Raw genomic sequence first — 20366 nt, 5'->3', positions numbered from 1 at the left:
TTCTTCTGTAGGAATGAAAGGATTTGTTCCATATTTGGTCTGAAGCATCCTTGGATGAAGGGGAACCAATTTTGTATAAACCGTTGGTCTGGCCCCCGAGGGGCGGGGCCCAATAGGGAACACATAGTAAATTCTTAAAAATCCATCTTCTTCTGTAGGAATGAAGCGATTTGTTCCATATTTGGTCTGAAGCATCCTTGGGTAAAGGGGAACCAATTTTGTATAAACCGTGGGCCCAATAGGGGAAACATAGCAAATTCTTTAAAATCCTTCTGTAGGAATGAAAGGATTTGTTAAATATTTGGTCTAAAGCATCCTTCGGTGAAGGGGAACCAATAAAGGATTGCATTGGTTGTCATATTTTTGACATGGTTGGTATGTTGCACACCAATGCATGTCAAAATTATGACAACTAATACTTATATTTACATTTTATGTTGATCAACTTACAGTTAACGCAGAAATAAAAAGACATAATATTAGTCTGAACACGTTTCAACGTCAGGGTAGATGCATACAGAGAACAGCCACCAGTTAACAGTGGAGCAGTGGGATCTCCAACGTTACAGTTATGACGTCATAAGCGTAGTGACGTCACAATGGCCCAATGTATGTTATACAGAAAAAACAAACATTGGTCCCAGTAGAAATATCTAGGCTCTGTGCAGTGGAAATGTAAATATTTTTGTATAAACTGTGGGTCTGGCACTCTGTAGGAATGAAGGGATTTGTTCCATATTTGGTCTGAAGCATCCTTGGCTAAAGAGGAACCAATTTTGTATAAACCGTGGGACCAATATGGGAAACATAGCCAATTCTGTAAAATTCTTCTACTTCTGTAGGAATGAAAGGATTTGTTCCATATTTGGTCTGAAGCATCCTTGGGTGAAGGAGAACCAATTTTGTACAAACCGTGGGTCTGATATTTATTAACGGAGGACAGTCAAGTCCACTGCAGATATTTATTAACAGAGGACAGTCAAGTCCACTGCAGATATTTATCGACTCATTCACCCCTGCAATTTCCTAATTAACTATCCAAACTATGAATTGGAAGAGTTCATGTGTTTTTCAGGGATGAATGAGTTAGATATTTTATCATGGTGGACAATAAAGTCCACTCCAGATATTTAAGCAAACACAATCAAAACAAATTTTTGGAAGCAAACAAAATACTTTATTGAATACCATTCAGTTTACACTCATAACAAAACGTGTGAATAGACAATAAAAATGAATTACCGTTGTACAGTTTGTCAAATATATATAAGTTAACACAGAACCATCAGTTCATCAATCAACATAGAGATCAAGGCTAATTATATATATATATATATATATTGTACTCGGGGTCATACCCAACTTGTAGGCATGCAGTTCCTGTGGGAGGGAGAAAGGGCTGCTATACCTATTGCATGGTGGGGTTGAAATAGTCCCCTCAAAAAATACTATGCATGTAGCCTCTTATATTATTTTTCTACTGAGTTAATAGTTCTTCATACATGCATGCATATACAATATGCCACTCCCTGGTTCAGTGCCTGGCAAACACTGCCGTCTTGCAGACCTAACAGACGCAGAAAGAGGCAAGTAATTTTACAAACTCGTTTTCGTCATGAAGGGAGGGAGTACCTGTTAAGTGACATGGGTACTGCCCCACTCCACAGGTCATTACAGTAAAACTGACAGAAAATTCACACATCATCCCATACAAATTATCATCTACTCTACACCTATTTTCCATTTCAAAAAACCTAAGGAGCAACACTTATTAAAAACTTTTTTATGAAAAACTTTTGTATAAACACATGCACACACTGAAAAATAAGTCAAAAGCACCTTATATTGATTATGATTTTTTTTTTTTTCAATTTAAAAATTATTTTAAGTAACAAGATTTTTGTCATATTGTGAAAAACAATAGCAACAGATGGGATTTGTGTTTTTTAAAATAAGTAATTACTATGCAATGTTTTAAACATTAGCCGCTAACAACTGTGTTTGAGAAATTATTAACCTTGGAATGTGATAAAAAGCAACATAACAGTTCTGTCCTGATGTGTTAACTAGAGTGTCCTGATGTATTAACTAGAGACTGGCCCAGGGTAGATACACAAACTGATCATAACAACAGATAAACACAACTGGATAGAACAGCAAATTCTTACTACAGCCAACCAGATTCATTAGACATCTTATTCTCATCACTATTTATCATATAAATTATTTCTAAATTTTGTTGAAACTATGATTTTTTGTGGAGTAGTCATTTCTGCAGTAAACCCAGAGTTATTATCCTTTTGGGTGTGTGTGCAGCCAAGTGATATTTCGTTAAAAAAATTCAATTTCAGTATGTAATATTCTCAAAAACTTTATAATGTAGAACATTTTGGCAAATATTTACTGGAAGAGTAACGATTTTACTTCATGAAGATATATTTGTCAACTGGCAGGAAAAAATGAAATATGGAAAAAAAAAATTGACCAATGAGATGATAAAACAGTGCAATCCCTATTCTACCTTGAGGAAACTGAATAACCGGTTCAAATCTTGAAGCACCATAATTATTTTGCTCTCTTTGGTCACAGAAGTTTGATTCACTCTCTTACAATGATATTTTCGGAGGTTCATAATGATGATTTTCAGTATCTAATTCTAGAGATGATTAATGCATTTTTTTCATGATTGTAAATATTAAGATTCTCTTTACTTATACAATGGTGTAGTAGATAAGTCACTTGGCTGCACACATAAAACTTCTATTTAGAAATGTTTAACCATAAATTCAAAAAAAAAAGAGTTTAGTGCAACTTAAATGAAAGCAAACATTAGGTTTTTAATGACCATCTATTGGGACTTGAAAGGATTGTTTTGTTGAGTAGAAATGGTTGTACTGCGTTGACGATAGATCCATGGTACAACTACAAGGCTAACTATAGAGACTACAATCTATATAAATATAAGAACATGTACAGATATGCTCTTACTGACCAACATAATCATACAGTAATGGCGCCACCAACTATCCCCCTAAAGTAGGTCTTCATTAGTAGTCTTGCATCCAAGTCTAGCATTTCTAAATAAACATTACATATGTACTACCTATTAAAGTATCATAACATTTCAGCTGTACCAAGCTTATTAATGGGAAAATTATTAAAATCAATTTTATCCCTAGTCATAGGCATAAGCACAAGTACATATCCAGAATTTGCATATTTATTTTTTGTCGTTATGTTTATTTCATAAAATATTGAGATTTTGACATTGTCGTCATTAACAAAAGCTTGGTATATCAAGGTTCAGATCTATCAAGATACTTTGGCATAGGGGCGTAATGACCTCAACTGATGTCATGATCTCGGATCACACCGCTCAAATGATCACAGAATGATATCTAGTTGTTATCGTAAACTTGTCCTAGATTTATCAATGTCGCAGTGACGATTTGGTCATCGTGGAAACGAGGTTCTTACTGTACAACATACATGGCTCAACACTTGGTAATAATGGTATCTCATCATTTTAGTTGCAGATATTTTTTAAATAGATTTGAATATCAGGACTGGATTCTGAAGATATCATGTGTATTTGTTGTTACTTTCCACAATCTTAAAATGAGATTCGAAATAGAAATTATATTTGAATTGAATTTTTGTGTAATTTTAACCGATATCATACTAACAAGGGGGTAAATGAATGGTACCTAATGTATTGCTAAACCAGCATCACATTACCAAGTGGAACGAATATAAGGGTCAGACCAAGATGAAACTACATTGTTGAGACGACTAAATAAGTATGTACATAAGTATTATTTAAATTATGAATAAATAATAAAACTTAACAAAGATAAATCAATATCATGGATGACTAAATATGCTAATAATGAAAGCAGTTAATATATTACTGTTTATTTGTACACTTAAATGAGGGATATTCCATAGCCACCCTTGTTCAGTACCCCTCGTTTCCATAGTGACTACAAATTTGTCAAAGAGTTCTTGGTGGAATCAGCTTAATTTGGATGCAAGACTTTCACACTACATTAATTTCTGTTTTAATGGGATATTTTTCAAGATCAACAGCATTCTAAAATAATCATAGGAAGATTTTTTTTTGTCTTTACCTTAAAAATTCTAAACACTCATTTATTGCAAAGAAAAGTGTATTTCCTCCATACAAAATACTTATATCAAATGACAAGCTTAAAATTTCAAACTGTTTGGTGTATATATAGGATAACGTGTTGAGGGTGTACGTATCTACTGCGGTGGGGAGGGTTCTAAACTACTATTACAAAGGCACACAACAGACAAGGGACTCCCCACACACATCTACAGCATCAACAAAGACAGTCAAATCAGGGGGCGACCCCAGACACCTAGTGACATCAACAGGCTACAGGATGTCCAAGTCTGGCCCTAAGGACCTCCCAGGGACATAAATAAGATACGCAAAGAGTGTCTGGGCTTGACCAATAGGACCTCATGTAGCTGAACTAATGACATCAACACAGGCAGTAAGTCAAGGCGACATTAACAGGCTACGGAGCCCACAGGACCACTGAGGGACATAAACTGGCTACTATCCTACTAGGTGTCCCAGTCCAGCCCAAAGGACCTCCCAGGGACATGAACTGTTACTGAGTGTCAGAGTCCAGCCCAAAGGACCTCCCAGGGACATGAACTGTTACAGTGTGTCAGAGTCCAGCCCAAAGGACCTCCCAGGGACATGAACCGACTACTTCCTTTTGATGTTGACACAGGTTACTCCAGAATATCCGCCCATAGCCCCTGTAGTACCTCCTAGTAAAATCAGTACAGCTACTCCAAGGTATCTAGGTCTGACCCCTAGGAACTTGCGAGGAGGTCAACATGATTACTCAACAGTATACCTGGGTTTGGCTCTAAGGAATTCCTCGTAGCATTCAACACAGGTTAATCGAGAGTATCTTGGATAGGCCCCAATTACATCCTGGGAAATGTCGCATTCTGATGTCAAATTTGAAGGTGGGGAAGGGGGAGTTGTTTTAAACTAATCAAGGGATATAAGCAAAAACAAAGGCAATCTACAAATTCCTGATAATGTGAACGTTTATACAACACTTCCATTAAAACATGGCTGGCACTCACTCTAAATGCTAGTTAACAAAATGTGAATAATTCAAAATTGTGGATACAGTACCAGTAAAAACTTAACATTCAAGAAAAATCTAAGAACAGATATATAACATATTTAAATACATTGGCAATAAAAAATGTTTATTTTTTTTGTTTGTTTTATTTTTTGTTTAATATTCACTTCATGCAGTTTCTTTCTAAACTATTTATTAATTCATTGTTAGACAAAACAAAAAAGGAAAAGAAAAACAAAGCAGACACTATATTTGATAATTTGTGAACAACAGATTAATATGGGTCAACATGAAAAAAAGTATATATAATAATAATAATAATAATAATAATAGGTAATAATAACCAACTATAATGTAAGAATTGGTATGTTTGTAAGCCGACACTAGTCTGAACATCTTTTGGTCAAAACGTGTCTGGGCACAAGGTCCGCATGAGGTTTCCTATTCTTTTGACTGAAGTCTTTTAACCGTGAGCAATTACAGGTCTGTATGGGTAACAAACATCTAAGATTAAGTAAAAGGCTTTCATTAACCCAATATATTGTTTTTAATTAGAAAATAAGAGTAAATTTAATATTTAATCTGCAGAGCAAATACTTTTTTACATAACTGGCCTGAACATACACTTAAAAAAAAATCAAGTTTTAAAAAAATTCAAAAACTGTCACTCAAAAGTAAATTTCTCCCACACTTTTGAAACAAACATAGAATCGATTAGGGAATTTGCCCATTTAAATTTGTAACAATCATTTTATTTAACATTGTTCATACCTAAAAACAATTTTCATGAATAAGTATATAATATGAGGCTAAGGTCGAACCTACAAATATCTCCAGTTTTATGTGATTTGTATTGCTTAACATTTATTTTTGATAATGACTGATATTTGAATCTAACAACCAACAAATTGCAAGTCAACACTTTCTTGAGTATTACTATACACCTCCATTCCAAGAAGTTCAATGATTACAAAATACTACAAAAGGGTACAAAATTCATACATTTTCTGCATTCAATGCTAGTGCCATCATCAAATTTGATTATTTTTCTCCATATTTTTGTCATGTGGTAACATCAGCATATATACCTTTTCAAAATACTTCTGGATTAAAAAAAAAGTAAGCGATAATATCATTAAAAATACTTGAAATTTCTTTCCATCAAAAACAGAAAAAAGGCAAACCAAAGAAAATTCTACAAAACCTGAGCTCTTTGTTAAGCCTGGACAAAATCTGAGCTCTCTGTTAAGCCTGGACAAAACCTGAGCTCTTTGTTAAGCCTGGACAAAACCTGAGCTCTTCTGTTAAGCCTGGCATTTCCCCTTTCCTAGATAATATATCTTGAAGTTAAATCGGAATGAAGCCTAAAAAACAACACTTAATATTGATAATGTTTGACAAACAATGATCACACAACAACTTGTAACTACCTAAATATATTATGTGTTTTATATATATATCTGTAGATATACAGTCATATGGAAACCGTCCTCCTGACGAGCACAAGACAAAAAGATAACCATCATATTTAGATCCAACTTGTTTTTGGCAGGTTTGGAAAATAAATTCCATGAATTGTTCATATAACTATGGTAACAAGGCCCCTTATGTCAACAGCACAAATTGAGAATGTGAAGCAGACCATAGAGTAACATACAACACCCACACCAGGAACCACACCCTTGTTCCCAGTATTGAGAATAAGAAAACACATGATTATGTTTTGTATTTGAATCATTAGTAACACTAGCTGGNATTTTTAAAAAAAAAAAAAAAAAAAAAAAAAACCAAACAAACATTGCAACATATTGTCAAAGGCAACATTTATGTAAATTCAATGATTCCATATCATGCAAAAAATAGTACGGGTTCAAACCTACCACTATTGGACCTTTCGCTCAACAATCAACAATATATTTTTGTTAATTTTTTTAATAGTGTTTTATTTTTTTAACCCACAACTTTGCTGCACCAAACCTAACATTAACTTCATTTCAACAATATCTGCCCTACATAGCTCTGGTAAAATTTCTTCCATGCTGCACATCTCTACAAGATCCACAAAAGCCATGTCAAAATTGAAAACTCAAAAGAAAGACAAGATTGAGTCTTGTCCAGATGAAGCCTACCAACAGCTATTAAACATAAATTTCCTTTCAGATACTATACAGATCTCTCTCAAAGTCAAATTGGACTTTAAAGATAACTCCCCAAAATAACAATTTGTTTTAATAATAAAATATACAACATGCAATCCATCTACCATGTACAAAATTTGACATGCTAGCCTTTATACATAATATACACCAAAATTATCAATGCCCAGTGCCATTCACAATGTTGATTAAAAAATCTCTTTACATTCAAAACATGCCTATTCACAATTCATATACACATAATTTCTTTGACCAAGTAACATCAATTTATTTGTAACTAAAAAAATTAAATTAAATATTATTAATTTAAATAGATTATTGAATCAGAATTACAGGTATGACAAGTCGGTTCAGGTTAACTTAAGATTTTTTTTTAACTGGTTAAGAAAAACATTGCTGAAAGCTGTCAGTAATTTTTGTTCTTGAACAAACTACAATTTAATCCCCTTTTATATTTTAATAATGTGAATAAAATCACACGGACAATGCGTTGAAAAAGAAGTAATTTGTTGTGGTACATTTGTACTGAATTAAGTAATTGATGGGGATACAGGAAATGGACCAGCTAGAGTAAGTCATCTACCCACGTTAGAGCACATCCAGGGACTTATAAAACTACGTAACACTGCATCCGGCCATGATTGTAGTTTATGAGGATAACAATATATTGCTTTAGTGTGATGGGATAACAACGCATGGGATGAACACAGACTCAACAGAGTGGTGATGACGGCTGATTTTGCATGGGTTTTATGTCTGTTTGTAAAATATCTAACATGGGCCTTGTTTTAACATATAGCTACACCTGTGGTAAGTCAACCAAATAATCAATAAATCAATTAGTTAAAAATGTACTAGAACTCAATGTGGACTATAACTGACTTAGATCACAGACACTAAACGAACACTGGCTCCAGGGCTGGCTACATATACATGCAGGCATCATCACAGTGTATACTAGGACAAAGAGACATGATATCAGCATTACAGGAACCCACAACAACGACCCACCAACACTTATCACCCACAGGTATAGGTACACACAAACAATAACAGGCAACAAAGAGGAACAAACCAAGAAATTACTTTAAATAATGGCACTTTCTGTAAATAATGTTAGCAACAGACATACAACATACGATTTTATGTGGTCACTTTACATTAAATATAAACAAAAGCTGGACGTTGTCTCTCTGTCTTGACCAGACTTTAGGTGAACATCTCACAATTTATTTACAGGGGAGGTCATTCATCAAGTTCTACACACCTATCGAGACGAACTGTCAAAGGGAGATAACTTAGGATTGGGATATTCTGGGGAACTTTACATAACAAATGAGGTGGTTCTAGATCAACAAATTGCAAAATAAATTATTATAATAAACAAAAGGGGTTGAAGTCGACTGAGGCAAATATTTCTTGTAAAATCTCGGGATTATACTGTGAGCATTTGTGTATACAAAAATCTACCAATGCACAAAAACATGGCTGGATAATGATGAATAGTGGTGACAACTAATCACCACGGTAACAAGGACGTGTAACTATGGGGAATGTACTATCTAAGGTAGCAACACTTTGATGACAAATGCACATCGAAGAGTCAGGAGTTGGTTGTAAAAATTCTAAATCTGAAATAAATGATCGCATATGAAACAATTTCAAAGTCTGCACTCAAGACCATTCTTCCAAGGGCCGTTGAAGATAAGACGAGACAACTCTATGTTTAGCACTAATAGTAGAAAATTAACAATTTAACGCTACATGTTAACGAGGGAGATAACAAGGTTTGTTTTATTTCTTATATAGATTTTGTGGATTTTGTTAGAAAAAAAAACAACTGTTAACCATGTTATTGATAACCAGACAGAAAATATGTCGGACAGCTACCAAACATTTAAAGCATACACACAAAGCTAAACAACGCATTTACAAAATACCAGAATATAAAGTGGTCGTTTTAGACAATGCATAAGGCAATCACACATTGGGATGAACTTGATGACAACAGTGAAAATGAGGATGGAACATTTCAATAAAAGACCGGGCTTTTCCAATGCATGCATGAATTTGGTGAGTGAATTTTGTTTTCATTTCATATAAAAAATGAGAAGAGGAATTGGTGATTATACTCATGGTGGCTTCAGCACCGTTTCTTACCACATAATGCATCGTCTACACAGGTAAAATTTGTAACAAGCCCGCTTGGCCGGGTAGCGAGATGGGGCCAAACAATATAAGAGAACAGCAAACCCTGATCTCTCTACCCGTAGCTGGGAATCTCAACAGAAAATTCACATAGCAACATGGATAATGATATCAAAATGACAGTGAACAAGCAAAAACAGTTTTCTTTGTATTTTTTTTCTTAATAGTTTTTTCCTTTTTTTTTTACAAATTAAGGCCTATTCATGCTTATGCATTCTCATAACAGCTTAAAACAACAACGAACAGTTATGATTGCATATCCATCCATCCCCACTATTCATGACAGTGGAACAGTCCATCGGAGCAGGTAAACTCTCAGTGGACTGGTCCAAGACACAGAGTAAGGGTTGGATAAACACATGCATACAGATAGGAAGACACCGTGGTATATTTGATAACGGTTTGGTCAACACTTCTCCCCTATATAACGGTTAACATACTTAGAAAAATAATTCATACTTTTGAACACTTACACATTAAATGGCAAAATCATCTTCAGTTAGTGAGAAAAGCACTTATAACGGGAACGAGTACTCGAATCAAAATTAAACAACTATTTTTTTCTTTCTTTCTTCAAATATCAAAACCATGATCATTTAATAAATTCTGATAATGAAAACGGTATAACCACATGCATGTGGAAATTTGGTGATAATTTATGTTAATCTTTTCTTCTGACACGATCTGTATAATCCAGCCTACTTTTCCCTTCTTATTATAAGACATTAAACCCCAACAAGATGATAACAAATAGTTTCACCCCATAATCACTTTGTTCATGATTTGCTGAGAGGAATATCTATTTGTGGATATTGGTGGAGGTTGTGAACCCACACACTTCCAACAAAATAAAGCATAACTAGACAAGCTACATAATATTGGGCAAGAGAGGACTTCTTGTGCAACAGTTCCCCATAGAAATTGTATCAATTTGCACGAATGTACACAATAAAATAACTCAAAATACACCTAGGTAACAGCTAACATCCAGTCCCACAATAACTCTCATAATGCTTGTAATCAACATCTATTTTGATTTTGAAAAAAGTTCACTTTTGGACTTAAGAGGCATGTCATGTAAACCTAGAGAACAACTTCCCAGTGTTACATGCAAATGGAAGAAATAGGAATACGCTTATAACTAGTATCTAAATAATATTATCAAATACTTAATAAAACTTCTTAATTAAGTTTTCCTTTTCAGTAGAAAAAACAATTTGGTCTATAAACGGAGCAAACCCTTTTGTTGACAGCCTACAACACTACATCCACATTCTCCAGCGTAAGATATGGACCAATGAGCGTGGCTCTCTATATATAGAGACAAACATGGCGAGGTATCATTTTGGCCGTCGTACCAGTTTGTCTCGGACTAACTAACACAGCTACGTCGCACACAACACCTAGAACATAGAGTACAAAACTCCTTGTGACCAGATAATAAAGACATACAAAAAAATCTCAGGTAGTATAAAAATACAATACGAAATCACGATATCTCTCGGGAAAAAAACCAACTTGCATGAAATACTCCAGCAGATTGTGTGCTGTTTAGTAAAGCTTAACTTTAATTGGTGAAAACACAACATCTCGGTACATTGGTACAAAAAACATTAAAAACTTGAATACGAAATATATTCGGAACTCCTATGTTTCACTTTCTACAATAAAATATGCAAAACCCTTGTCTGCAGGCATAAACTCTTCTTTCTTAATAATAGTCTTTTGTTTTTCATAAATAAAATAAAAGAGAAAAAATAATATTATGCCAAGAAGCTATACACAATCATAAATTTTATATTGTTTTTCACCATTGACCAAAATATTATCAAACAATGTTGTAAACCCTTAGTGTCGGAGATATTAAACAACCTTTATTTTACTGGTATCATTTCAATACCAATTAAGGAGATATGAGAAAACTGTGTTAACATACAATAACCTTTATATTCCTCATTGTATAAGAAGAACGGTGAACTTACGAATGTATGTTAACATTTTGGCATTTTTCTTCAATAGAATATTGATCTCCCTTTCAACTCTTTTCTGATCAAAAACTTTTTTTTGACATAATACATAAATATTTAAACGAAAACAATTATTCCACCTGTTTTGACTGCTATGAAGTTTTGATCTACTTGTATATAAATACAGTATCATTTGAGGTAGCCATGACAGCAACACGTCACTGTGGCAGAACAGTGACCTAACAGAGAACCAGCAACCAATTATAATATCATAAAAAAGGGGAAAACAACAACAACAACAAAAATCAGGGGGTCAAATATTAAACAAGGCGGGAAAACAATTATAACCAAACCAAACAACTATATATAGAAATCTAGGACAACATGAGAATATTTCAACGCTATATATATATACTAAACTACAAATTAAATAACACTGAAAAACCTTTACAAAGCATAATTAAATAATCTGGTCAAATTGAGAGGGAACAGAGTAACTAAGGAACAATGCCACAACATGGCTATCACATCAGTACAGCAGAAGGGGCCCGTGCATCAACTGTCGTCTGCTGGCCTTGAAAAGTTCTTTGATGGCATCGATTATGTATCCATCATTGGAAACTTCTAAATTTCCAGCTCTAGAAACAGAACGCCATTTTCCCGAAATTTAAAGTGTAAAATTAATGTGAAGAAAGAAAGCCAAGAGAAAAAAAGACGATAAAAGTTTTGTTCAGGCAAGAAGCTTATTAGCAGTTGACAACGATGATACAGTCGGGTGACCCTTTGGTTTTCACATTTCTCTTTTGCAGAAAAAATATTTTTCACATTTCTTTTTCAATAAATTAGTATAAAAAGAAAAGGAGAAACTATGTTTTTCCTTTCCTGTAGGGATTTTTTGCAGCCACATCAGCACAGCGATCTCAAAGGTGTAGCCGGGTGATGTGAATACTGATTTTAAATGTTTTATATGATGGCCATGCAGAAACAACATAATAAAGGATAATAAAAAATAACAATTCCCCACCAATGGGACTGCTGGGCTGATGCAGCGACACAATATTAACTAGGACCCAATAATCTGGCATGATATGACGATTGTTGTCATAGCAACACAATAGACATGACCAGACTTAGTTCCGCGTAGACGGAGGCCGTCATGTGATAGAAAATGTCTGACTAGTGTCGTTACTGCTGAGTAAATTCTGCGGAATCACATTCCAGATTTACGTGTTGACAAGCACACGCAATAACAAATAATAGTCATCCAAAAATGCTTGCTTGCTGAAGCAGTCGTATACAATCATATGAAATCAACGTCACATTTCAACCAAAGCCGACAACTCTGTCATCTCGGTCATAACATTGTAAACAATATATATGGCAGCCATAAAACGGGGCAGTCTTCTGTTCTGTTCCATCCTAAGTAGGATTTCTTGCTTCATCTCCAAACTAACCAAACTCTTTAACGATCCGGATCAGTCCGACAACCAGGCAATCCCAAAACAACAACCACTTATGTGCAAGGTGGGCGGGTGCTCATTAAATGCTGAAACAGACGCTCGTCCCGGTCTGGTCCGGCCTCCCAGTCTAGTCACATGCCCATGCCCGGTATCTGTGAGTAGCGGTAGATGTAGAGCCGGTAGTCCTTGCTGGCTAAGACCACGGATCCATCATCCATGAGGGCAACGTCAAAGCACTGAGCATGCTTCACCTTGCTTTCCAGGGCGTTGATAAGCTGGCCCTCCTGAGTGAAGATGGTCAGATTGAAGTTGTTGTGATTGTCAGCTACTAGAATGTCACCTTGACCGTTGATCCCGACGCCAATAGGATAGTTTGTGATGCCTTCGCCACCTATCTGTCGCAGGAACACTCCCTGGTAGTTGAAGACTTTAACGCAGTGAGCACGGTTGTCACTGATGAAGATCTCTTCCTTATCGTTGACGACTACGCCATTGGGGAATTCTAAGTGTTTTGAGCAGCCAAACTTGTGTAGGACGTTTCCATACTGGTCGAAGATTATCACCCTCATCACCTTGCACTCCACGATAACAATGCGACCTTTGTTATCTACAGTGACTCCTCGAGGGTGCTGGAGAATGTTGGCACCAAACTTACGGACAAACTGTCCATATTGGTTGTAGATCTGGATCTGATGGGTGGGGCTTCTCTCCGTCACGATGATGTCACCAGACGACTGGACAACTGCAACTCTGTTAGGATACAGCAGTTGTCCATCTCTCTTTCCACATTCACCAAACTGGAATTTGAATCGGCCCTCCTTGTCGAAGATCTGAATGCGATGGTTGTTGGTGTCTGCGACAATGATGTCGTTTTGAGCGTTGACAGAGACTCCACTGGGCTCGGTGAACTGTCCCTCCATCACACCAAACTCGCCAAACTTACAGTGGTAGATCATCTTCTGACGTTTGATCTGGGATTTCGGTGGATAAAGACTCGTCATGTTCATCTTGGATGTCAGATCGAAGAGAGGGTCACTGCTTGTGGAGAATACATCAACGCCATTTTGAAAGATGTCCAGACCTACAGACCATTTCTCATACATGCTTGTATCAGACGGTGGGAAGATCAGACTGTTGGACGAACCAAACTCGCTCTTGGTCATCGGTGGAGGCTCGAAGATGTGACCATTAGTGAGAACTGGGGTCTGGGTGACAATGCCATTTGGTCGAGCAATGGGCTGTTGTTTCTGGACTGGAGCTATCATGTCTTCACCCTCGCGTATGTACCCGAAGGTGTTGCGCACTCCGGTGGTGATGGCCTGGAAGTTGGACACAAACTCCATGTCAAAGTAGGCCTGATTATCCATGTCTGGGCTAAAGTTGAACATGTTCTGGAATCTCTGTTCCACTAGATTCTTGAACAACAATGCTTCGGTGATGCTGGCAAATTTGAGGACTTTATCAACAAACTCACATCCCTGGTAGAGCCTGTCGATGTTCTCCTGAATCTTCTGAGCTAGTGTACTGATGGACACCTGCTTGGTATTGAACACCTGATCCAGCTCCTTCAGACACTCTTGCTTGCGCTCCTCAATCATTGCGCGATAGAAGTTGTAAGTGTCATTTATGTCATTCTGTGCCTTGTGGTACTGGACTTGTAACCTGCTGGACATATGTTCGATTCCCTTGGCTGATGTCCGCAGCTCAGTGATTTTGCCCTTGGCATCTTCGTCAAGGCTTCTCAACTGATCCATCTGTCGCTCTCCGATGTCCATGATGAACTGGCAGTCATGCCCGCGGCCATGGTCGAACACTGTGCACTCCTTACAGATTGGCTGCGAACATGTCTTGCAATAAAACTTAAGTACGTCAGTCTTGTGACGTGGACAGTAGATGGGTTTCTCCGTCTTGTTCCCACTGTCTTCTTTGTTGCCCTGCAGCTCGCTCAGACTTGCCACTCTGTGACCCTCGAAACAATGCATAAACTGGTGAGCCATCACACAGTTGGCGCACAGGAAGTTAGCACAGTCAAAGCAGCGGGCTACTGCATTGAGGTCCTTGCTCTTGCAGCCTGTGCAATGTAAGGCACTTGTGTCCAGAGCATTTGTTTCTAACAAATTGCTGACCGCGTAGTCCGGCAGGAGACCAGTCAACCCCTGACCGCCCAGGAAAGTGTCCTGGTGACATTCAGAGCAGCTGACCTTGTCTGCAACCTCCTGCTGTTTCTCCAGGCAGGGCTGACAGAATGTGTGGAAGCAGCTTAGCACCTTAGGGATGGTGAAGGTTTCATGGCAGATGGAGCATCGAGTGTTGGGCCCTGTCGTCTCGCCCATCTCGCTGTCGGATGAATTTGACGTAGTTGACGCCGAAGTCGTCGTGTCACTCTGTGAAGGTGTGGGTGAAGCCATATTTGTTGATTGGGTATCAATTGCACCTGAAAAACATAAAGTGAAGGAAATGTTAGTTTATTATTAATAAATCCAAAATACACATAGATCTATCAATAACTAAATTGCATGCTAATCATGAACAGGGTCTGATAAAGGCGAAAGTATGATTATTAAAACAAAAGCATAAAATTTCAAAAAAGCCCCACATTTTTTCAATAATTCCATTTGAGCAATGCAAAACAACCCTATTTAGTTTGAAAAGGACACCATTTTATGACACGTGCAGCATATGCATTAAAACAGAATTTTTCGATACAAGTATTGATATTACAAAGAACCTGTAATCCATTTTGTTTAAGGTTTGACTGGCTAGGTAACATGTGGTTTACAGTGAAACATCTGTTAGACGAGTCACCATACGGCTCCTCACTACCACACCCGACCAGCTGACACCAACTCCACATAATACAGTATAAGGACACATGATGTATCATAAAATACAGTATATGGCAATACTTAACTATAAAATACTACACATATATTGTAATCCAATCCTCTCCCTGCTCAAATCCCCTTCTCTACACTTTTCACGTTAAATGATTTCAGCACTGCTATAATGTGTCATGAGATAAAAAAAATTATAAGACAATGATCATCTAATCAATACTGTGACACTAGACAAGTCTTGATAGATCTACCAGTAAGTACTGTGACACTAGACAAGTCTTATAGATCTACCAGTAAACACTGTGACACTAGACAAGTCTTATAGATCTACCAGTAAATACTGTGACACTAGACAAGTCTTATAGATCTACCAGTAAATACTGTGACACTAGACAAGTCTTATAGATCTACCAGTAAATACTGAGGCACTAGACAAGTCTTATAGATCTACCAGTAAACACTGTGACACTAGACAAGTCTGATAGATCTACCAGTAAATACTGTGACACTAGACAAGTCTTATAGATCCACCAGTAAATACTGAGGCACTAGACAAGTCTTATAGATCTACCAGTAAACACTGTGACCCTAGACAAGTCTTATAGATCTACCAGTAAATACTGGTACACTAGACAAGTGTTATAGATCGATCAGTTAATACTGTGATGCTAGACAAGTCTTATAGATCTACCAGTAAATACTGGTACACTAGACAAGTGTTATAGATCTATCAGTTAATACTGTGACACTAGACAAGTCTTATAGATCTACCAGTAAATACTGGTACACTAGACAAGTGTTATAGATCTATCAGTTAATACTGTGATGCTAGACAAGTCTTATAGATCTACCAGTAAATACTGTGACACTAGACAAGTGTTATAGATCTACCAGTAAATACTGTGACACTAGACAAGTCTTATAGATCTACCAGTAAATACTGTGATGCTAGACAAGTGTTATAGATCTACCAGTTAATACTGTGACACTAGACAAGTCTTATAGATCTATCAGTAAATACTGTGTCACTAGACAAGTCGTATAGATCTACCAGTAAATACTGTGATGCTAGACAAGTCTTATAGAAGATCAAGTCAACACTGTGGCAAAGACACTTTTTCCTCATTACATTTAAATTTGATCTTAATGTTTGCTGAATGGCGCCATTGTGGTCATATTAAACAACTACATACACCGATACCCACAGCACAGATAAGTTTTAATTTTTAGATAATTTTGTGTATTCTCAGATTAAATGTCCCTCTTCTCCGATTAAAGTCAATTAAATTAAATCAATGCAAACAATCCCTTTTATATTGTCAAAAATTGAATTTCAAAAATCAAAACAGGCCCAATTTGGCTTGAGTTGAATGCAAACATAAGTACATGTTTATCACTCAAGAGCCAACACCATTTACCCTAGCTGGTACACAGTCAAATCATTATTGTAACCAATATTATTTTCCAAACAAGGAAGGGACCAGACAGAATATCATATATTGAAACATGTTCTAGTTTACACAAAATATTTACCATTCAACACTAAAATTTCTGACAACCTCTTTGTTGTCCCCCAGACCCTGGTTAATGGACGCTGGAGAGAGGATGTCGGAGGAGAGGCTGTATATACCTACTACAGTGCCACGTTCTCACTGTGAGAGACCTGGAGCTGCAGCCGGAGAATTAAATAAAGAATGACTCAAAAGCCTTACTCAGACAAGCAGCCGCAGGGTCTGACTGTCAGTGAGTCGCTGGGTTTGTTTGTCAGTCAGCTGGCAATCCTATGTAACTATGCCAGCATCTTGAGGCCTACAGCTAGCAGAGAACCTCCTCTCTCTCCCATACCAGTCTCGCCAGCTAACCAGACAGTCTGATACCACTCACCACTGCTGGTGTAAAGTCAGTCGTATTATGACTCATGATAATTATTCCATAATTCAAGAGGGGGAAAATAGAATGGTTTTCTTTCTGGTCTCCCTAGAGAGATGAGGTGCATTCAGCATGCCATTCACAGGACACACAAAGCGGCAGCGACTAACTGACTAATGTCTGGGAAAAATCACATTTTTATTTTTAAAGCTGACAGGCTCATTGGTTGTGCAATTATTAATCTGTTCCTGCTCAGTCTTGCTTGTACATGTCGCTGATTCTACCAGTCACAACCAGGACATTTAAACCAACCTCAACAGACAACATCAAGCACCATTATACAGGTAAAGGAACAGGTCAAGTGAAAACAATCCGTTCTGATCGTTATCTCTAAAATTATCACCAAGCCTGCAGAAACCAATGTCAGAAAATCTCCCCTTTGTGTTTGAGCGCCTGGTAACCCGATACACCTTGCCTCTGGGTTCCTGATAGGACAATGGCAGACATCGGCCAGAGTCCCATGGTTCACTGACTCGCGTCCTGGACAGCGCTCCCTGATCCTCCTAATCAACAGAGCTGAGTCCTTATCCTTTGTCTGTGACACGTTCTTCTCACAACACCAGTTCTTACACATGATCCACAACTTTTAAAATATCACCACAACATTGAGACTGGCTGCTGGTCTCAATAAAGATATTGAGAGACATGTCATTTTTTTTCTTTTATCAGAGGAACTGATGGAAGCCATTTTGTTTATTTCGGTTCTCAATTGGTATTAGCTTGTAAAATTATGTGGACATACATATACATGTATATATGTGAACATACATATTAATTATTGAGTACAATAACAGCTCTCTATCACTATCTGTATTTAACAATCCAAAGATACTGCTACAGTCTCATTGTAATTGTAACTGAACCTAATATATATAAGAATCCTTTTTTTGATGATTGTAGAAAACACTAATATCAAAGTTCAAACACAAATGTAGTAAGCGCATTATGTTTTCTATGACTTATATAATTAGTTATAGTATATATTTACAGGGTTGTACTTCTATAAGTTTGGTTTTGAGAGAGTAAAACTTGAAAGAGTGTACAATTACATATATTTAAATAATTACAGAACCAGTCTACAAATAGATTTTACAGAAACGGTTCTAGCCCCAAATATATTTTTTTATAGTTAATATTGTAAATTTTCATTAACCCCAAGGCCAAAGGCTTTTGAAATTGTACATCAGCATTTTCCTAATTATTCTAATTCTTGTTTAGAAATAAAGGGTTCATGTACATACTTCCAGCCTTCTTTAATACTGCAGGCTAACAACAAGGGTCAGATTCTGTTGCACCTTGAGAATAGGGATACCCAGTCATAAATCTACCTGGAGAATAGGGATACCCAGTCATAAATCTACCTGGAGAATAAATAAGGATTTCCAGTCATTTATCTAACTGGAGAATAGGGATCCCCAGTCGTTAAATCTACCTGGAGAATAGGGATACCCAGTCATAAATCTACCTGGAGAATAAATAAGGATATCCAGTCATTTATCTAACTGGAGAATAGGGATACCCAGTCGTTAAATCTACCTGGAGAATAGGGATACCCAGTCATTTATCTACCTGGAGAATAGGGATACCCAGTCATAAATCTACCTGGAGAATAGGGATACCCAGTCGATAAATCTACCTGGAGAATAGGGATACCCAGTCGTTAAATCTACCTGGAGAATAGGGATACCCAGTCGTTAAATCTACCTGGAGAATAGGGATACCCAGTCGTTAAATCTACCTGGAGAATAGGGATACCCAGTCGTTAAATCTACCTGGAGAATAGGGATACCCAGTCGTTAAATCTACCTGGAGAATAGGGATACCCAGTCGTTAAATCTACCTGGAGAATAGGGATACCCAGTCATAAAACTACCTGGAGAATAGGGATACCCAGTCGTTAAATCTACCTGGAGAATAGGGATACCCAGTCGTTAAATCTACCTGGAGAATAGGGATACCCAGTCGTTAAATCTACCTGGAGAATAGGGATACCCAGTCGTTAAATCTACCTGGAGAATAGGGATACCCAGTCGTTAAATCTACCTGGAGAATAGGGATACCCAGTCGTTAAATCTACCTGGAGAATAGGGATACCCAGTCGTTAAATCTACCTGGAGAATAGGGATACCCAGTCGTTAAATCTACCTGGAGAATAGGGATACCCAGTCGTTAAATCTACCTGGAGAATAGGGATACCCAGTCATTTATCTACCAGTAGTAGCGGTCATGGTTCAGCTGAATGTATCAAAACAATTGTATTAAAAACAAAGTTTAGCACTTAAATCAGCACTACAATGATTTGGTAGTGTGATTTATTGCTGTGCCGTCTGACCTTAGAACTAGCATAATTAGAAAACACCACTGTAACCCTTTCACCACTGTATAATCGACTCATCCAAATCAATGCATGGAAGAGATTACTGAAGTTACATAGGGATAAGTTTATACAGGTATTTGGTCTAAGGCCACCAAGAACACATGGAAAGCAGCACTTAAAGTGATGGGCAGTCAGTTTAAAATCATATTCGGTTGATAATTTTTAAACAACTGAATAGTGAATACCCAAATAAATTGAAAACACTAAGTTGTTACTATAAACTATACCATATACATCAGGTTTTATTTGTTTATTATGAATGGATTTCAAGCACCTGTTAATCAGTTTTGTCAA

At 36.9% G+C, this 20366-nt stretch overlaps 1 protein-coding gene across 3 annotated transcripts in view; it reads right to left on the bottom strand.

Annotated features, from left to right (window-relative positions):
* Positions 1 to 1154: 1154 nt before the first annotated feature.
* The window catches only part of LOC110442256 (B-box type zinc finger protein ncl-1-like), a 30773-nt gene continuing 11561 nt past the window's right edge, over positions 1155 to 20366 (bottom strand). For 2 of the 3 annotated variants that reach the window (XM_021485764.1, XM_021485763.1), the window contains exon 2: positions 1155 to 15363. In XM_021485764.1, the coding sequence (XP_021341439.1) occupies positions 13061 to 15337 (2277 nt within the window). In that variant the 5' untranslated portion in view covers positions 15338 to 15363 and the 3' untranslated portion in view covers positions 1155 to 13060. Of the gene's footprint in view, positions 15364 to 17299; positions 17475 to 20366 lie in introns of those variants that run through there. The other variant, XM_021485765.1, reaches the window with a different exon arrangement.

Source organism: Mizuhopecten yessoensis, unplaced genomic scaffold (genome assembly GCF_002113885.1).
Source record: "Mizuhopecten yessoensis strain PY_sf001 unplaced genomic scaffold, ASM211388v2 scaffold716239, whole genome shotgun sequence".
In the NCBI taxonomy this organism is placed as follows: Eukaryota; Metazoa; Mollusca; class Bivalvia; order Pectinida; family Pectinidae; genus Mizuhopecten; species Mizuhopecten yessoensis.
The sequence above is the reverse complement of the archived record's forward strand: the minus strand, read 5'-3'. Positions and strand labels throughout refer to the sequence as shown.